Source organism: Cebidichthys violaceus, unplaced genomic scaffold (assembly GCF_023349555.1).
Source record: "Cebidichthys violaceus isolate CVI_PGR_0920_01 unplaced genomic scaffold, fCebVio1.0.p SCAF_12, whole genome shotgun sequence".
NCBI lineage: Eukaryota > Metazoa > Chordata > Actinopteri > Perciformes > Stichaeidae > Cebidichthys > Cebidichthys violaceus.
In genome coordinates this window covers 12,408,116-12,423,155 of record NW_027176285.1, presented here as the reverse complement: position 1 = coordinate 12,423,155, position 15,040 = coordinate 12,408,116, and the positions used below count along the sequence as shown (strand labels likewise).

Sequence of the window (15,040 nt, the reverse complement as noted above, 5' to 3'; positions counted from 1 at the left end):
ATATAAGCTTATAAAATAGTTCCACTATGAGGTATTTCTTCTCTAAACTTCTCAGCCGGTATCAAGCAGTCCAAACGTTCATTTATTTTCATTTGACTGTTTGACTGTTCTTTGACTGTTAGATTAAGTGTAATGCATTACATCTCAGGATTTACTCCGTACCTGACACTGGTGCTGCATCTTCTTCGTGGGCCTTCCCACGATGTAGATGTGTGAGGGAGGCAGGCCGATGGACGAGTACACGGAGATGTCCTTGGTGGAGCCGTAGGCTGCAAAGATCCTCATCTGGGCCTGATCAAAGGAGGGAGGTCGGATGTTAAGAGACTTCAAGGATTCGTTAATCGGAGACGCTAGCCTCAAATTCACAGCGGCCCTGACTTGCCTCGTTAATGAGGCTTTTGAGGAAGTTGGCCTTGTGCCGGAGCGGGTCGTGAACCAGCCCGTCGCAGAAGGAGACGATGCCGTGAGGGAAGTTATGCTGAGAGAGCCAGGCCACCACGCGCTGCTTCTGCATGTCAGGACGACCCGTTACGTAAACTATCAAGTAGCCCAAGTCCTGCCAGTATCTGCAAAAAAAATTAAAACAACAACAACATAAATGGAGCGCAGCGTTAGTTCAGTGTTTGTGATCATCTGATGAATCGTAGTCCAGTATGTAGGCACTACTGCAGGTAGTGAACTCGGGGTTTTTAGAGCGTCTTCACTAAAAACAGCTGCCTGAAAATGAAACCATGAGACTGAATGAAAACAGTGAAAGGAGCTGGAAGTCGCTCTAAAGCTGCGTAGAGCTGAAGAGAACTGCGTTGGTGATCTATCATCACTATGAGCGACAGAATAAATCCTAATTCAATCCATTGTTCATATAGAAATGTTGGTTAGTGCAGCTTTAAAGCGATTGTTTTGTAAAGTGCACAGGGATTGTTTCATTTTGCAACAAATACAAATATGAACGATGCAATAATAACATTACATTTCTGCATATGGTGGCTTTAAATGAGACTGGTAGCATCTTATTTACAAGGTTCAGCTTTATCGTTATTATCAAATACAATCAAATACTTATAAACACATATTCAAACATTTTAAACTTGAATTAAATGGGCAACAATATAGAGCATAAAAGCAGCACTAAAGGAAAAAATAAAGAAGGAAAACAACATTATACACAGTAACAAATACACATACACATATAAGTATGTTATGAATTGATATTTAAAGGATTTGAAGTACAAAAATATGTACATTATCTGTGTAATATGAAAGTAAAACGTGCTTCGATATTTGCTGCGAACAACAACAACACGCAGCGACGTTTAAGGCCCTCAGCGTTTCACAGCATAGTAAATGCTCCTCGATAACGTGCGTGTTTCTGCGTATTACTGCAGAATAAATGGGAAGGACTCTTACCTCACCACGTCCACAGCTCCAGCCCGAACCTTCGGATCGCTGCCCATTATGGACACGCTGGCAGCAAAAGACCCGTCAATACTGAACACGACAAACTCTGTTCCTCGCGGTACGATGGAGAGGTAGCTGTCTGCCACCGTGTGGTCGCCCCTGAGACAGAAGGATGGACGTTATTAGGATTGATAAGCACTTTTTTTCTTTACGTGAAATAAAGATGACTTTGCATACCTGACCACCATTTTGACAGGATAGACCCCGATACCCAGCTTCTTGCCCTCAGGGATTAGATAAGAGACCCGACCGCTGCTGTTGGTGAGCTCCGTGTTGAAGAACACCCACTCTCCAGAGGGAGGCTGCGTCATGATGTGGATGTCGATCTGCAGGAAATAAGACAAAGATCACGGATTGACCTCAATGACACCATTATACAACCCATCTTTTGTTGTTGTTGTTTGTGTCGTTTACATACCTTCTCTCCGGTGAGGGTGACCATGTCCAGGGGGCCGTACATGAAACGTCCCATCACCATCTGGGCTCCGTCCTCCGTGAAGACGGCGTCGTTCACTCGGTGGTTAGCCGTCACGTTCTGACACACACAGAAGAAGACGAAGCAGGAAATCAGAATACCGACCTCCTCCTTTATGTAGTTTGGTAACATTTACCGTGATGAGATTAAAAGGTGTCATCTCCATTTCTACAGAGCAGTTTGACTCGTTCTCTGTTCTTCTTACCTCTTATTTAGCTGCCAAAATCCAAACGAGAGAAGCTCTAAAATGATCAAAACTGACATAAAAGGCAGATGCTACGCTATGATTGGCCAGTCTGCCAGTCTGCCATTTCCTCTGAGATGAAGCGGAGTAGAAGTATAAAGTAGCACAAAATGGAAATAGTAAAGTACAAGTATGTCAATATTGTACTTAAGTATCAAAGGAACACTGGAGACATTACTTCTTTAAATTATGCAGTAAAGGTTTTCTCCTTGACGTAAAGATGGAAATAAAACATAATTTAATGAGTTGAAAGATTCATTGTCGACTCTGGAATTCAGGTCTCCCTCTATGAAGTAATAACAGCTGATAATGCAACAGGTAAAGTGTGGCAACTCGTTGAAGTGTTGTTGATGCTGACTGGACCATAATGAGAAAATGATCATTCTGTAGGAAAGGCACTTAAAGACAAAGAGAGACCTTACCCTGATTTTAACATGAGTCCTCTTGCGGAGCCACTTCTCTCGAGGTTTGGACGGAGTGAATTCAGACACTTCTTTACCGTCCAGCTCCAAAATACTGGAGTTCTCATGTCTCATCACCTGGGGAGGATTAGTCATTTTTATTTAAAAAGCCCAGAACATGTTTTTAGTCTATCCCCGTTTCACACTCTGGATTTAAATGATTCATCCTGATCTTCATACAGCTTCTGCTCTATTCAGAACTCGAGAGTTCAGCCAAAGCTGATGTGATGCTGCAGCATTCTGCTATTGCAAAGTAGTTGAAGTTCTAGATTTCATTTTGGAGCTTAAGTAGGCACTTTCTCTGCTTTCTTGTATATAAAAAATATATATATTATTTTTTTAAATAAGCATTTAAATTGCTGTTACATCATGTCCTTTCAATATTTGTTGCTTTGTCCTTTTTTTCCCAAAACTCTAGATTGTAGCTGCAGCTGAATGTTCAGCATAAAGAAAAGGATGGAGAACTTGGACAAAGAAATGCATTTATAAACTACAAAACTTGTAAGAATAAAATGGGTATAGAATAAAGAAATGTTGTAACAAAGCAGATATGAAGAAGAACAGCTGCACTATGCTAATGTCAGTGTGCTAACGTGCTCACAATGACAATGCTAAGATGCTGGTATAATGTCAACCACGTTCATCTTCTTAGTTTGGCGTGTAACGTTTGCTAATTAGCACTGAGCATAGGTTAGCTGAGGCTGATGGGAAAGTCTCTGAAAAAATACATTTTGACCTGATAATGGTGCTACATGGAAAGTCAAAGGATCATCAAAGTCAGTAGGGCTCATCCTCTGGAGAACATTAATGTAACGAAAGCCATCCAATAGAAAAAAATACACTTTGAATTTGAAGATTAAATAACAACAGAAAGAACCTGTCTGAGTAAGAAGGAGACGACGTCTGTAGACTCCCAGTAGGAGGCGTGGAAGAGATGAGGCAGAGCCACAGTGGGAAACGCTGTCAGGGCATCAGGGCAGTACAAGGCGTAGTCCATCCTCTTACTGCCCCACCACCGAGAAGCAACTGCAGCCGGGAGAGAAGGAACAAACACAGACAGAGTTCAGGAATCGGTGCATCCGGTATGTCCGTCTTTGCTTGTGGTGTCCACCGCTCCAGATCTACATCCTGCTCATCCAGAGGTGAACAGTTGTTATCACAAACAGGAGGAAGTAAAACGATTTAAAGGGTTTGCACTAGGACGCACTAGACTTCAAACTGTGAATAAAAACGCACAGTGAAGAGTTGTGAAGAGGTTTTGAAACGCGCACTCGCAGCTCAGACTCTGTGAGAACCTTGTCACGGTTTATATCTGGTGGTTTTGTGAAAGAAAACGTACAAGTGGTTCTCATGAAACTGAGCTTGAGAGAAGATTGCGGGTCTCGTTTTTTGGAAACAGGATTACTGAGGAAGACTATCTGAGGGAGGAAGACGCCAGAGGAGGAAGGAAAGAGCACAGGGATCGGAGGACGGAGTTTAGCGTCCTTCCCTCACGTCCTCTCACTACAGCTCCCAGGGTACCTTTCTCTATGTTCTTCAGCAGCCCGGGCGACGGGGGGGCCGAGCTGAAGTCTGTGATGTCGGACGTGACGTCGGTGAAGTCAGAGGTCGCGTCAGAGCTAACGTCCGAGCCCTGCTCAGACTCCACGCCGTTGAGTTTGGGGAACACCCGACGGATTGTCTTTCGTGAGCGCAGGGACGAGCTCCGAGAGGCAAATCTATTGTAGGGAAGAGCCAGCTGGGACAGCAGGCCGGGCTTTTTAGAGGGGCCGACTTCACGCTCGTGTGCTGAGGGGACGTTGGGGAGGGAGGAAACGAGAACGTCAACACGTGAAACTGTCAGCTCGCGGACCGAAACGTGGGCTAGAGATCAACTCACTCGTGGCGATGTTGGAGGCGGTGTAAGAGTCGGCCATGCCCGACACCTGGCTGGCTAGGCTGGCCTCGCTGGCCCTGCGGTTGCAGCGGAGGTGAGGGACCCCCGGTGAGGTGGGCGATGGGACCTGACCGTCCACAAAAATGTGTGAGTGGAGAGAATCCGCTGCAGAGACAGAAGAGAAGAGTCAACAGTCTTATTATTAATTGCAGAGATGAACAAGAAATATTCCAGTAAGAAAAATCATACAATTTGGTCCTTATTTCCATAACTATGAAATGTTTCAAATAATAACTTTGTATTAAATGCACCCTTAAAAAACAAAGTGCTTTACAATAAAAACATGATAAAAGCAAGATCCAGAACTTAAGTTATTAAAACTGTACGATGCAAAACACACACACACACACACACACACACACACACACACACACACACACACACACACACACACACACACACACACACACACACACACACACACACACACACACACACATCTTTCTTGTCAAGGTCCTGAGCCCAAAAAACTATAACTGTGAATTCTGCTTATTAATCAGCACCTTTATCATAAAGACACACTCCTGAGTCTGAAGCTGATGAGCAGCCACTTTTGCTAATGTAATGAGGTCAAACTTCTTTATGAGAGCAGTTAACAGTACTGCGAGGCAGCAAAGTATTTTGGCAGAAGCTACAACAAAGTCTGACAGAAACACCAGTGAGCTTGTAAACAAGTCAACAGTTTATTCGGAAGTAAAACCGAAAGTAAGTGCATCTGAAATGTCACCAATTATCCCTAATAGCACAGGAAAGTAGTGTATGTATATATGGACCAAATAAATATATATATATATATATATATATATATATATATATATATATATATTTGGTCCATTGTCAGATGAGCCAAAGTAATTGGATTCATTTTATCGTTGGCCTTTGTTTTCTCTTATAAATAAGTTTGTCTAACGTGATGATTTGTTAAAAAAAGTTCTCTTTAAATCTCACCGGTTAATGAATAGATTGATATTTTGGAAATACACTAATTTGTTTTCTTGGCAAGAGTTAGATGAGAAGATTGATACCACTCTCATTATTGTTTGTGCACTAAACTAGTTATCTTAGCTTAGCATAAAATGGGTAACAAGGCCACAAAATCAGCCTACCAGCAACTTTAAAGCTCACTAATTAATATTGTTTATCTTGTTTGTTTCATGGAATCCACAGAACCAGGAGCCAAATTGTCTAGCTATTGCTTTAACTTGGTATGTTATCAAAAGGGATACAAATAATGGTCAAAAGCAGAATAATTTATTCAGAATAATTAATTGTAATAAACCCGAATTTCCCTTTAAATATGTCAAAGACTGCAGCAAAAAACAAACAGACACAAAAGGGATAAAATAGATGAAGTGAGCAACAGGACTGATAGACAAAGGTAACAGATACACACTGTCTGTGTGGAGCTGCCAGTTGAGGACGGGTACGGGGAAGGAGGTCTCGTTGACGGTGCTGTCCTGGTAGCGGTGGGAAATTGCACCGACAGACTCCATCAGCAGCTGGGGGTTACTCTGCACGGTCTCAACTGGAAAGCCAGATAAAGGGAGGATTCATCTACATGTAGAACAGTAAGGCAGTGAAATGTCTCGCGAATGTCTAGTTTTTTTTTAAATGGACTCACCCAAGAGAGCCGAGTGTCCGTCGCCCAGAGGGAAGCGCTGGTATCGAGGGACACTGAAGGGGGGCAGCAGGTGGAACCGCTTGTCCAGGAGAGGCTCGAGGCGTGAGGCCGACGGGTCGGCCGGATGAAACAGGTTGTAAACCTGCTGGCAGGCCGGACGCAGAGCGGACACTGGAGAGGAGTAAGAAACACAACAAGAGCTAAAGAGGTTTACAAAGAGATCTAAAGAAGAGGAAACTGTGGGGGTGACACATGAAACGAGTTATCAAGAGCTAACTAACCCATTTTTATTCATCTCTGGTTTAAACTTTCAAGTCTGTTGCACCTGTAGCCACACCCAGCAGTGATGTCACGGTGTACCGACACGCCCTGGAGTACATTTCTACCTCACTAAAGCCAGGTGAGAAGTTAAACCACTTCAGTAAAAACAAGATTTCAGCTGCTGTTGACTCTGTGTTTAAAGGAATAGTTGTTTTGCTTTACTCCCGATAGTTAGCCTGGCTTGGTCAAAAAGTTTTTAAAAATCTGCCAACCAGCACCTCAAACTCTCATTAAGAAAAAATAAGTTCCAGCTATAAATCACAACTTCTAGTAAGATTATAACTTCATTTGATGACTTTTGAATTGAAACTAACTATGCATTGAAAGACGATTAGCCATAATAAGCTGCAGCTTCAGATTACTTTTGTTTTGTTTTCGTTTGTTTTGTCTTTTTATTGTTAGTATATTAGTAAATGGTAAATTGTGTGATTATTTATGGACCAAAATTAACCTAAAAAAATCAAAACCGTGAGAAAACTAAGAAACAAAAAGAGAGACAAAGCGCAACTATAATCATATCTGAATGTAAAGTAGTCCAGATGTTAACCCGCCAGCTGCAGGTCAGCAACCTCTCTCCTTTAAACCCCCAAAGGACACAGACTGCAGTCTGATTTGTAGCCAAAAATGTTCCAGTCTTTGAGATCAGAGACATGACTTCTGATCCCTCACACCTGCAGCTGGAGACGAGTCTCTCACACAGGAAAAGAAGCTACAAATAACCACTTCCTGCTCATCTGGCAGAAGGAAAGCAGAATATTGGAAGAGACATGCTTTTAAACCTACAGCATGCACTTAATCATGAGGAACGTCGTAATAAACCAAACTCAAACGGGCACAGAAAGAGGAGAAGACCTTCCTCACCATCCAGCGAGGGCACCACGGTCTTCCTCAGCGCCAGCACCAGCCCCAGAGGAGAGCCGAACATGAAGAAGTCCGTCACCTCGAAGTCAAACTTTCCCAAAGAGCCTCCTTCCAGCATCGTGCTGCCGCTGGAGCGCCGCGACCCGGGCTCCCCGAGGAGCGCGCTGGAGTGAAGGCTGCAAACATTCAAACAATCACAGTTAATGACGTCAATGAAACTCGGGATAAAATATGAATCGACGACTTATTTTTCATTACTCCAACAAAAAAAAAAGGAACAGTAACCTTTGAAAACAAGGACTTGTTGATGTTCGACTTGTTTCACTACAGTTAATATGAAGGATCTCTCTGTCAGTAATGTTATATTTCTCTAAGTCATATTTTCTGATAATTTATGGACTAAATTCATCTACAATTAATAAACAATAAACTTTGTGCTGCTATTAAAATAAATCAGTTCAAGTTGTAATTTCGACAGTCGAGCATCTTAATCCTCCTCTAAATGTTCGCGAAAGAAAATATCACGTTGTCTGATATTTGAGCTTCTCCTCTGAAGCTAACCGCAGACAGTGGACGGTACTTTAGTGGGTCTAGGTGAGCAGGAACAACAGAAGGTGAGCCAGAGTTTAGAGAGTCAGTATGTTGCCTTAAAATGCTCAGAAGACATAAACCAGACTAAAAGGTCTTGTGAAGTCTGTGGGAGAGTTTGTGTCATCCCACCTGGACAGGAAGGCCTGGTGATGTTTGATGGTGTCCAGCTCGTACGTGGACGAGTCGCTGCGCTTGCGTGGAAGTTGTCTCTTGGGGTCGTCGGGCCCCGAGCAGCGGGGGATGTCGATGTTGCTGCGGCTGAGGTGGCGGCTTCCCTCGAGGGACGGCGAGACGCTGTTTATGATGATACCCGGCGAGAGAAGGTCTGTGTCCTGAGAGACGGAGACGGAAATGTCTCAACAACTACTGACCGCTTTGCCATGACATTTGGTTCAGATGTGTGTGTGTGTATATATATATATATATATATATATATATATATATATATATATATATATATATATATATATGTGTGTCCCTCAGGATGTCAGAGGGTTGAGACTGTTACCTGTACACTGATGGCGCTGCCCCGTCTGCTGCTGTTTTGGCTTTCTGACACCGTCACCGAGCTGCTGCACAGAGCATCAAACCCCAGGATCCCTCCAACGCAGTCCCCGATAACACACACCTGTGTTAAGACACAAAACACACAAACACACATGATTCTGCTTCTTCCGTACAATGACTGACCGAACCTCTGAGGAGAAAACATGAACCTCCAGGTTACACACTGACCTGGCCGTTAAAAGACGCTCCCTCCAGGGACTTGACGAAGTCGCCGTACACCTGATTGGCTCGTAAGATGACCGTTGCAACGGCGTCCTGGTACTGTGGCGCGGAGGTAGCCAGAAGAGGCAGAGCAGCCAGCGGGATGTGGTCCTGACTGCTGGACAGGCAACCCTCGTCGTAGCTGTAGGGGCTGAGACTGCAGAGCAGAGAGGAGGAGGAGGAGGAGGAGGAGGAGGACGTGTTGTTATCTGTGTTTGACATCTGTGCACGCACTACAGCAGGTTATTTAAAAAATGCTGTTGTAATACTAAAGAGCAGCGGCTCACTTGGAGACTAGTGAGAACGCGTCGACACACACGGCAGGACAGGGGACCATCCGGATGGCGATGCGGCCCATCGCTGCCGGGTAATGAACCCCCATCACCGTCTCAAAGGCTCCACTCAGCGTGTTCAGGTCTCCCTGCTTGTTGTTCTGTTCACCTGCAAAGAACAAGTTGCATTGCTCAACAAACTGCAGGTACATGTGAAATCAGGTGAAGAGTTAAAAGTATCTAAGTCTGTTTTTTTTGTCTCCACCACCTCCTGAGGGAAATATCTGTCTATTTATCTGCTAAATGCTGCACTATGTTCACTTGTCTGTCTGCCGATATGCAGGTGATTTTTAATTTTTTTTTTCTCTGAAAACAGCTGCCTGCAGCTGGAAACGACGCTGTAAAAATCCGTGACTGAAGTGAAAATAACAACGTTATCACCGCAAAAACCAAGACAATGAGCTGAAAGATGCTTTAACGCTCCGTAGAGCTGAAGAAAAGTGCAGATTCAGGTGATAGTTCAACGCATTTCACGTTACATAGCCAGCCATGGAGCTGGAATCTAGAATTGATGTTAGCAAGTGTGACTATTATGGGAAAGTTGCAGGATTTGGTTGCAGCCGTACCAGAGCCAGTGTCCAGAATGTTGCCTCCGTGCAGGACCAGAACGAGGACGTGAGTTTTGGCCGGCTGGAGACACTGCTGAGACGAACAATCCTGCAGGTAAGAGGACAGAAGGAAGGAAGGAAGGAAAGAAGGAAGGAAGGAAGCAAACAGTGTTAATAGGGAGGAAGGAGAGAGCAGATTAAAGCGACAAAAGGGGAAACGGTGCTAAAAGAAGGTTGTGTGATTAGTCAAGTGACAGAAAAGTAATAAAAAAAACAATTTTCTCTATTTTAAATCGTTGTAAACTAAATATCTTTGGTTTTTAACTGTTGGTCAGACAAAATAAAATCATCTGAAGACTTTCTTTTTCTTCTTTTTTCTGACATTTTAATCAAATGAAGCAATAATGAAACTATTCATTCATGGAGCGAACAAGTGTTGGCGGTAACGCTCCGTCCGGTTGCAATTTACCACCAAAAAAGAAGACGATGACGCAGTTTGATGTTGCGATCGTTATTTCCAATAAGTGCCCAACAGAATTTCACACCAAACGCAGGTAAGTACACAGAGTACACAGAGTACTGATACAAGTATCCAAACTGAGACACAGCATTTGTTTTTGTAGTATTTCCTGCTGAAATTATGAATATTTAAGAATCAAATGCATACAGCTGTAGGGATAGTTTGACATAATGACAATACGCTCATTTGTTTTCAGTGAGACGAGAGGACTGATGGCACGTTCCTGTCTGTGCTCTAAGTATGAAGCTACAAACCCCCACAGTGTTAAAGACTTAAGGCCCGGAGTTACTGGTTCAAGTGGTCGGTCAGGGCCTTTAATCTTTTACCTCTGGTGAGATGACACTCTGGCAGCAGAAAGTGGATCCTGATTTCACTACACTGGCAGGATGACTGAAAGCTAATTTAGGAGGAGGAGTGTTATCTACAAGCTATTTAATTAAGGGTGATAGTGAGAGAGAGAGAGAGAGAGAGAGAGAGAGAGGCAGAGGAAAGACAGAGAGAGACAGAGGAAAGACAGAGAGAGACAGGAGAGAGACAGAGAGAGACAGGAGAGAGACGGAGAGAGACAGGAGAGAGAGAGAGACAGAGAGAGACAGGAGAGAGAGAGAGACAGAGAGAGACAGGAGAGAGAGAGAGAGAGAGAGAGAGAGAGAGAGAGAGAGACAGAGAGAGAGACAGAGAGAGACAGAGGAAAGACAGAGAGAGACAGGAGAGAGACAGAGAGAGACAGGAGAGAGACAGAGAGAGAGACAGAGAGAGACAGAGGAAAGACAGAGAGAGACAGGAGAGAGACAGAGAGAGACAGGAGAGAGACAGGAGAGAGAGAGAGAGAGAGAGACAGAGAGAGAGAGAGAGAGACAGAGGAGAGAGAGAGAGATGAATGAAATTGGATAAAAGTGAGGAAACTGTACCTCCATCCGCCTCTCCTCATTACTCATCACAGCGTACTCCCCGCCCGACTCCTGATACATCATTTCTGTGAAAACGAAAAGACGATTTATTTGATCTTATTTCTCAGCACAGGATCAGATGAGACCATACGGGCGTCTGGATCTAAAAACGATCACTGACCCTGTGCTTCGTCCACCTCCATCGTTCCTATCTTGTCCATGAGGTCGTTGGAGTTCCACTTGGTGATCTCTTTGGAAAACATCTCCTCGTTGTCAGAGAAGTCCTCTGCGAGAAACACAGGTAGTACAATTAATACAGGACACTTCTCCGCAGGTCAGAACAATCATATTTCATAACACAGACTGGCTTTGCTGTTGTTTTTGAACACTGGACGGTACAGTACTCGTGTGATTGTGGCGCTGATCCTTCATTTCATAACACGTTTTCCCATCACTGCGACGATTCCTTCTGGGAGAATCAGGCTCCTTAGATTGAATATTAGACCTCTATAAATCACCTCACCTCTATGAATGTGATGCTCTGATACGTCCACTCTTTATTGTTTCAATGCATTAACTTAACTGAAAGAAAAGCACCTAAACTACGAGGTTTAAATGAGAACATAAAGCAGGAACATCAGGGTAACCTTGAGGCGCTGCACAGATCATATTTATCAGTCATGCTGAGAGATATAATACGAGGAAATGATCCAATCATGTTTGCAGGCCGTAAAGTCATAACGAAGCAGGAGGCACGACCGAAATATCATTTATAGCTCTATAACACAAATAAAATGCAGAATAAAGCCAGTGGCTAATGTGTCATGTATTATGCGTCACGCAGAGAGCGATGATTTTTTTTACCATGAGCGTCAAAGAACTCGTCGTCTGTGCTGTCCTCCGAGTCTCGTGCGATGCTCTGCATCCTCCACTCTGAGATGCTCTGGTGAGAAGGACTCCCTGTGGACACACAACACAACGGGAGGTTGTGACGTTAAAAAGATAGTTTGGATGAAGTGTGGTTGTACGGAGGTTCTTCTCCAGTCAGTGTTTTACTACGGTAGAAGGAGCAAAGTAATGTTCTGCTGCTAAAAGCACAAAGTGGTCCTCACCGCCTCTCTTAGACGACCGGTTGGAGGATCTAGAGGATGTTGACCACTGCTTGGTGAGCTCCCCTCGTGTCTCCAGTGAATCTCCCAGTTTTCCTCCTCCTCCTCCTCCTCCGCCTCCTTCTGCCTCTGCAGCCGAGCCCACGCTCTCAGCTCCCTGCCCCTGGTCCTGGCTGACGGAGGAGCCGTTGTTCTCGGTTCCCCCGTCGCTGTACTGGGCCATCTTCTTAGCCAGAGCCAGCTGGGTCTCCAGCTCCAGCAGCCGGATGTCCTCGATGGTCAGGCCGTACCACTCGTCCTGCCAGCACCACGCCTGCCGGTGGGCTCGAACCATCACTTTACGCAGGCCTGCAAGGACAGCAACGAGGATTTATTGGCATTCTGGTGAGGAACAAATCATACTTCTGTGACATAAATCAACTTAAGTGGATTAACCTTAAGAATATATCGTTATGGTCGGCAAAAACAGAATGTCTCCACAGGTAGAAATGTCAGATAAAGGTCCTGAGCAAAGGTGTCGGTTCAGTTTCAGATGTGAAGAGAGGCACAACTAAGGCTGGGCTCTTCAACCAGACAAACAAAGGGCAAATAATATATATTATTGATGAATGAATAAGAAATGTGGCCCAACACTGGTTTCATTGATAGAAAACAGATCTACATCTCTATCCAGACCTGCAAGAATAAACAATACAATTAAGTGAATAAAGCATGCAAAAGATACATTTTTTAAATATTTGTAGATAGTTTTAGTTTAATATAGTATTTCCTAAAATCTAGTTTTGTACAGCAATCTGCTTATTTTTTTCAAGAGTTGATTTAAATTTCAGACAGAAAATGTCTTTACTGCAGCAACATAAACATTGTTTTTAGGAATTAATTATATATATATGTACATACACACATATACATATATATAAAAGAAAACACCATCAAAGACCCACTTTTCTGCATATTGAGTACTTTTAGTTTTGAGTACATGTCGCTAATACTACTTCTGCACTTCTACTTGCGTAACACTTTGTCATCAGGGACTTACAGTGTGATATCATTTCTGTTTCTACTTTCTGATGAACCACAGATTAATGAAAGCGCTCTGGCGCGGAGCAGAGACGCAGACGAGGAGACGCCACTGAGGAAGAACAAGGTGAGCGTGAGGAACGGTAAGAGGACAGGTGAGACTAAATACCACAGGTACCTCGTAGAAAGTGTTTGAGAGGAGAAGCAGTCTGCCTCCGTGAGATAACACGGCCGCCTGGATTCATTTCCTGTTTCCCCGCTGTGATTTAAGACTGTTTACACTGAGCTCGCTCCCTCACAGCGTTTACTTCCAGGCTAATGAAGCAGCAGCTGCTCCGTCTTCTGTGGTCTAATCAACAGATCTTCACTTCCACTGCTACCTCCACACACATGCTGCAACACAACTCATCCTGTGTTTTAGTTTTAGCTCTTAAATAAATATTCATCTCATCTGCATTAAACCTGATTATCACATCCAAGTTCTGATAGATTGTCTTTATTATAGATTGTGCTGGAAGGGTCTCTGGGTTGTGTAATGCAGAACCTCTCAAGCTTTATTAATGTGTCAGCGGTTGTTTCCACTGGATATTAATCTAATAACTTTTCTCTGTTTGCTAATTTTGCCTTTTTATTGCCGGGTTATCTGCTTTAATAAAGATCTGCTTGGGTTTTATGAGCAGCTGGTGCTTGTTGGGTTCATCAAAAGAAAGACGACATTTGAAATCAAATCTTCTTTGACGGATCGTTCAACCTTTCGGTCTCGTTTAGAGGATCCAGGGATTTCTCCAGGGTTTTAATTGGGAAAGTATTTTCAGATATAAATATAATTTTTTAATCAGGTTATGTCATTGAGATCAAAATTGAAAATTACTCTATTGAGAGCTATTTGTCAGAGTTATTGTTTACTTTCATTTCCATTTAAAGTGATACTCAGGACCGGTGGTGGAAGAAGTATTTATATTGATATCTTTTTATGGTTATTATTACATTTTTTAGTTTTTAAGATTATCATTTTCAGGGTTATCACTCACTTTTCAGGATTTTTCCTGACTGACTTTTCCAACATTCTTTTTCACTTTAATTTGATTTTTATACATTTTTATTATTATTTTTTTTAAAGTTATTTCCAACTTTTCCAAATTTCTCTCGACTTTTCAGATTACATTTTCCCATGTGTTCATTGACATTTTAGAGTTACTCTCCTTATTATTATTATTATTATTATTTCCTGACTTTACATTTTCATCCTTGACTTTTTAGGGTTATTACCATTTTTCCATTACTGTATTTTGTAGAATTATCCCCAGATTTCCATGCGTATCTTTAAACTTTCAAAATGATTCCAGACTTCTCATGGATACTCTCTCAGTATCTGAAATAGCTGAAAAGGAAAGAAATCGCCTGAAAGGCGTCTCAAAGAGCCCAAACACTCTTTAGGACACTCACTCACACACTCTCACACACACACACACACACACACACACACACACACACACACACACACACACACACACACACACACACACACACACACACACACACACACACACACACACACACACACACACACACACACACACACCATGTGTCATACCTACCCACGTCGTGGATGAAGCGCTCGATCTTGGACTGCATGCCCCAGTATCTGAACTCCACTTTGCAGAGCTTGTAGGCGCACATGACGGGACATTCTCCAGGATTCTGGTTGATCTCCTCGATCCAGTCGTCCGACAGCGGGCCCCGCTTGGTTTTTACCGACTGATAGAGTTTGGGGTCTTCTTCCACCAGGTACTCGTGAGGAGTGATGTAGTCCTTCACGATGTCTATGGGGTCTGCAAGGGAGAGAAAAAAAAAACTATCATTAATCACATCAGACTGCAAAAAA

At 43.2% G+C, this 15,040-nt stretch overlaps 1 protein-coding gene across 3 annotated transcripts in view; it reads right to left on the bottom strand.

Moving 5' to 3' along the window:
* The window catches only part of LOC137869213 (membrane-associated phosphatidylinositol transfer protein 2-like), a 48,188-nt gene that overhangs the window by 7,307 nt on the left and 25,841 nt on the right, over positions 1-15,040 (bottom strand). For all 3 annotated transcript variants that reach the window (XM_068706455.1, XM_068706456.1, XM_068706457.1), the window contains 21 exons: positions 14,754-14,987; positions 12,139-12,483; positions 11,891-11,986; positions 11,208-11,312; positions 11,048-11,112; positions 9,635-9,725; positions 9,024-9,177; positions 8,704-8,893; positions 8,477-8,596; positions 8,098-8,300; positions 7,378-7,553; positions 6,196-6,366; positions 5,968-6,099; positions 4,518-4,679; positions 3,516-3,664; positions 2,600-2,716; positions 1,877-1,993; positions 1,636-1,784; positions 1,408-1,557; positions 383-566; positions 163-291 (listed from right to left, as the gene is read on the bottom strand). In XM_068706455.1, coding sequence (XP_068562556.1) covers positions 163-291; positions 383-566; positions 1,408-1,557; positions 1,636-1,784; positions 1,877-1,993; positions 2,600-2,716; positions 3,516-3,664; positions 4,518-4,679; positions 5,968-6,099; positions 6,196-6,366; positions 7,378-7,553; positions 8,098-8,300; positions 8,477-8,596; positions 8,704-8,893; positions 9,024-9,177; positions 9,635-9,725; positions 11,048-11,112; positions 11,208-11,312; positions 11,891-11,986; positions 12,139-12,483; positions 14,754-14,987 — 3,239 coding nt within the window. The remainder of the gene's footprint in view (positions 1-162; positions 292-382; positions 567-1,407; positions 1,558-1,635; positions 1,785-1,876; positions 1,994-2,599; positions 2,717-3,515; positions 3,665-4,517; positions 4,680-5,967; positions 6,100-6,195; positions 6,367-7,377; positions 7,554-8,097; positions 8,301-8,476; positions 8,597-8,703; positions 8,894-9,023; positions 9,178-9,634; positions 9,726-11,047; positions 11,113-11,207; positions 11,313-11,890; positions 11,987-12,138; positions 12,484-14,753; positions 14,988-15,040) is intronic.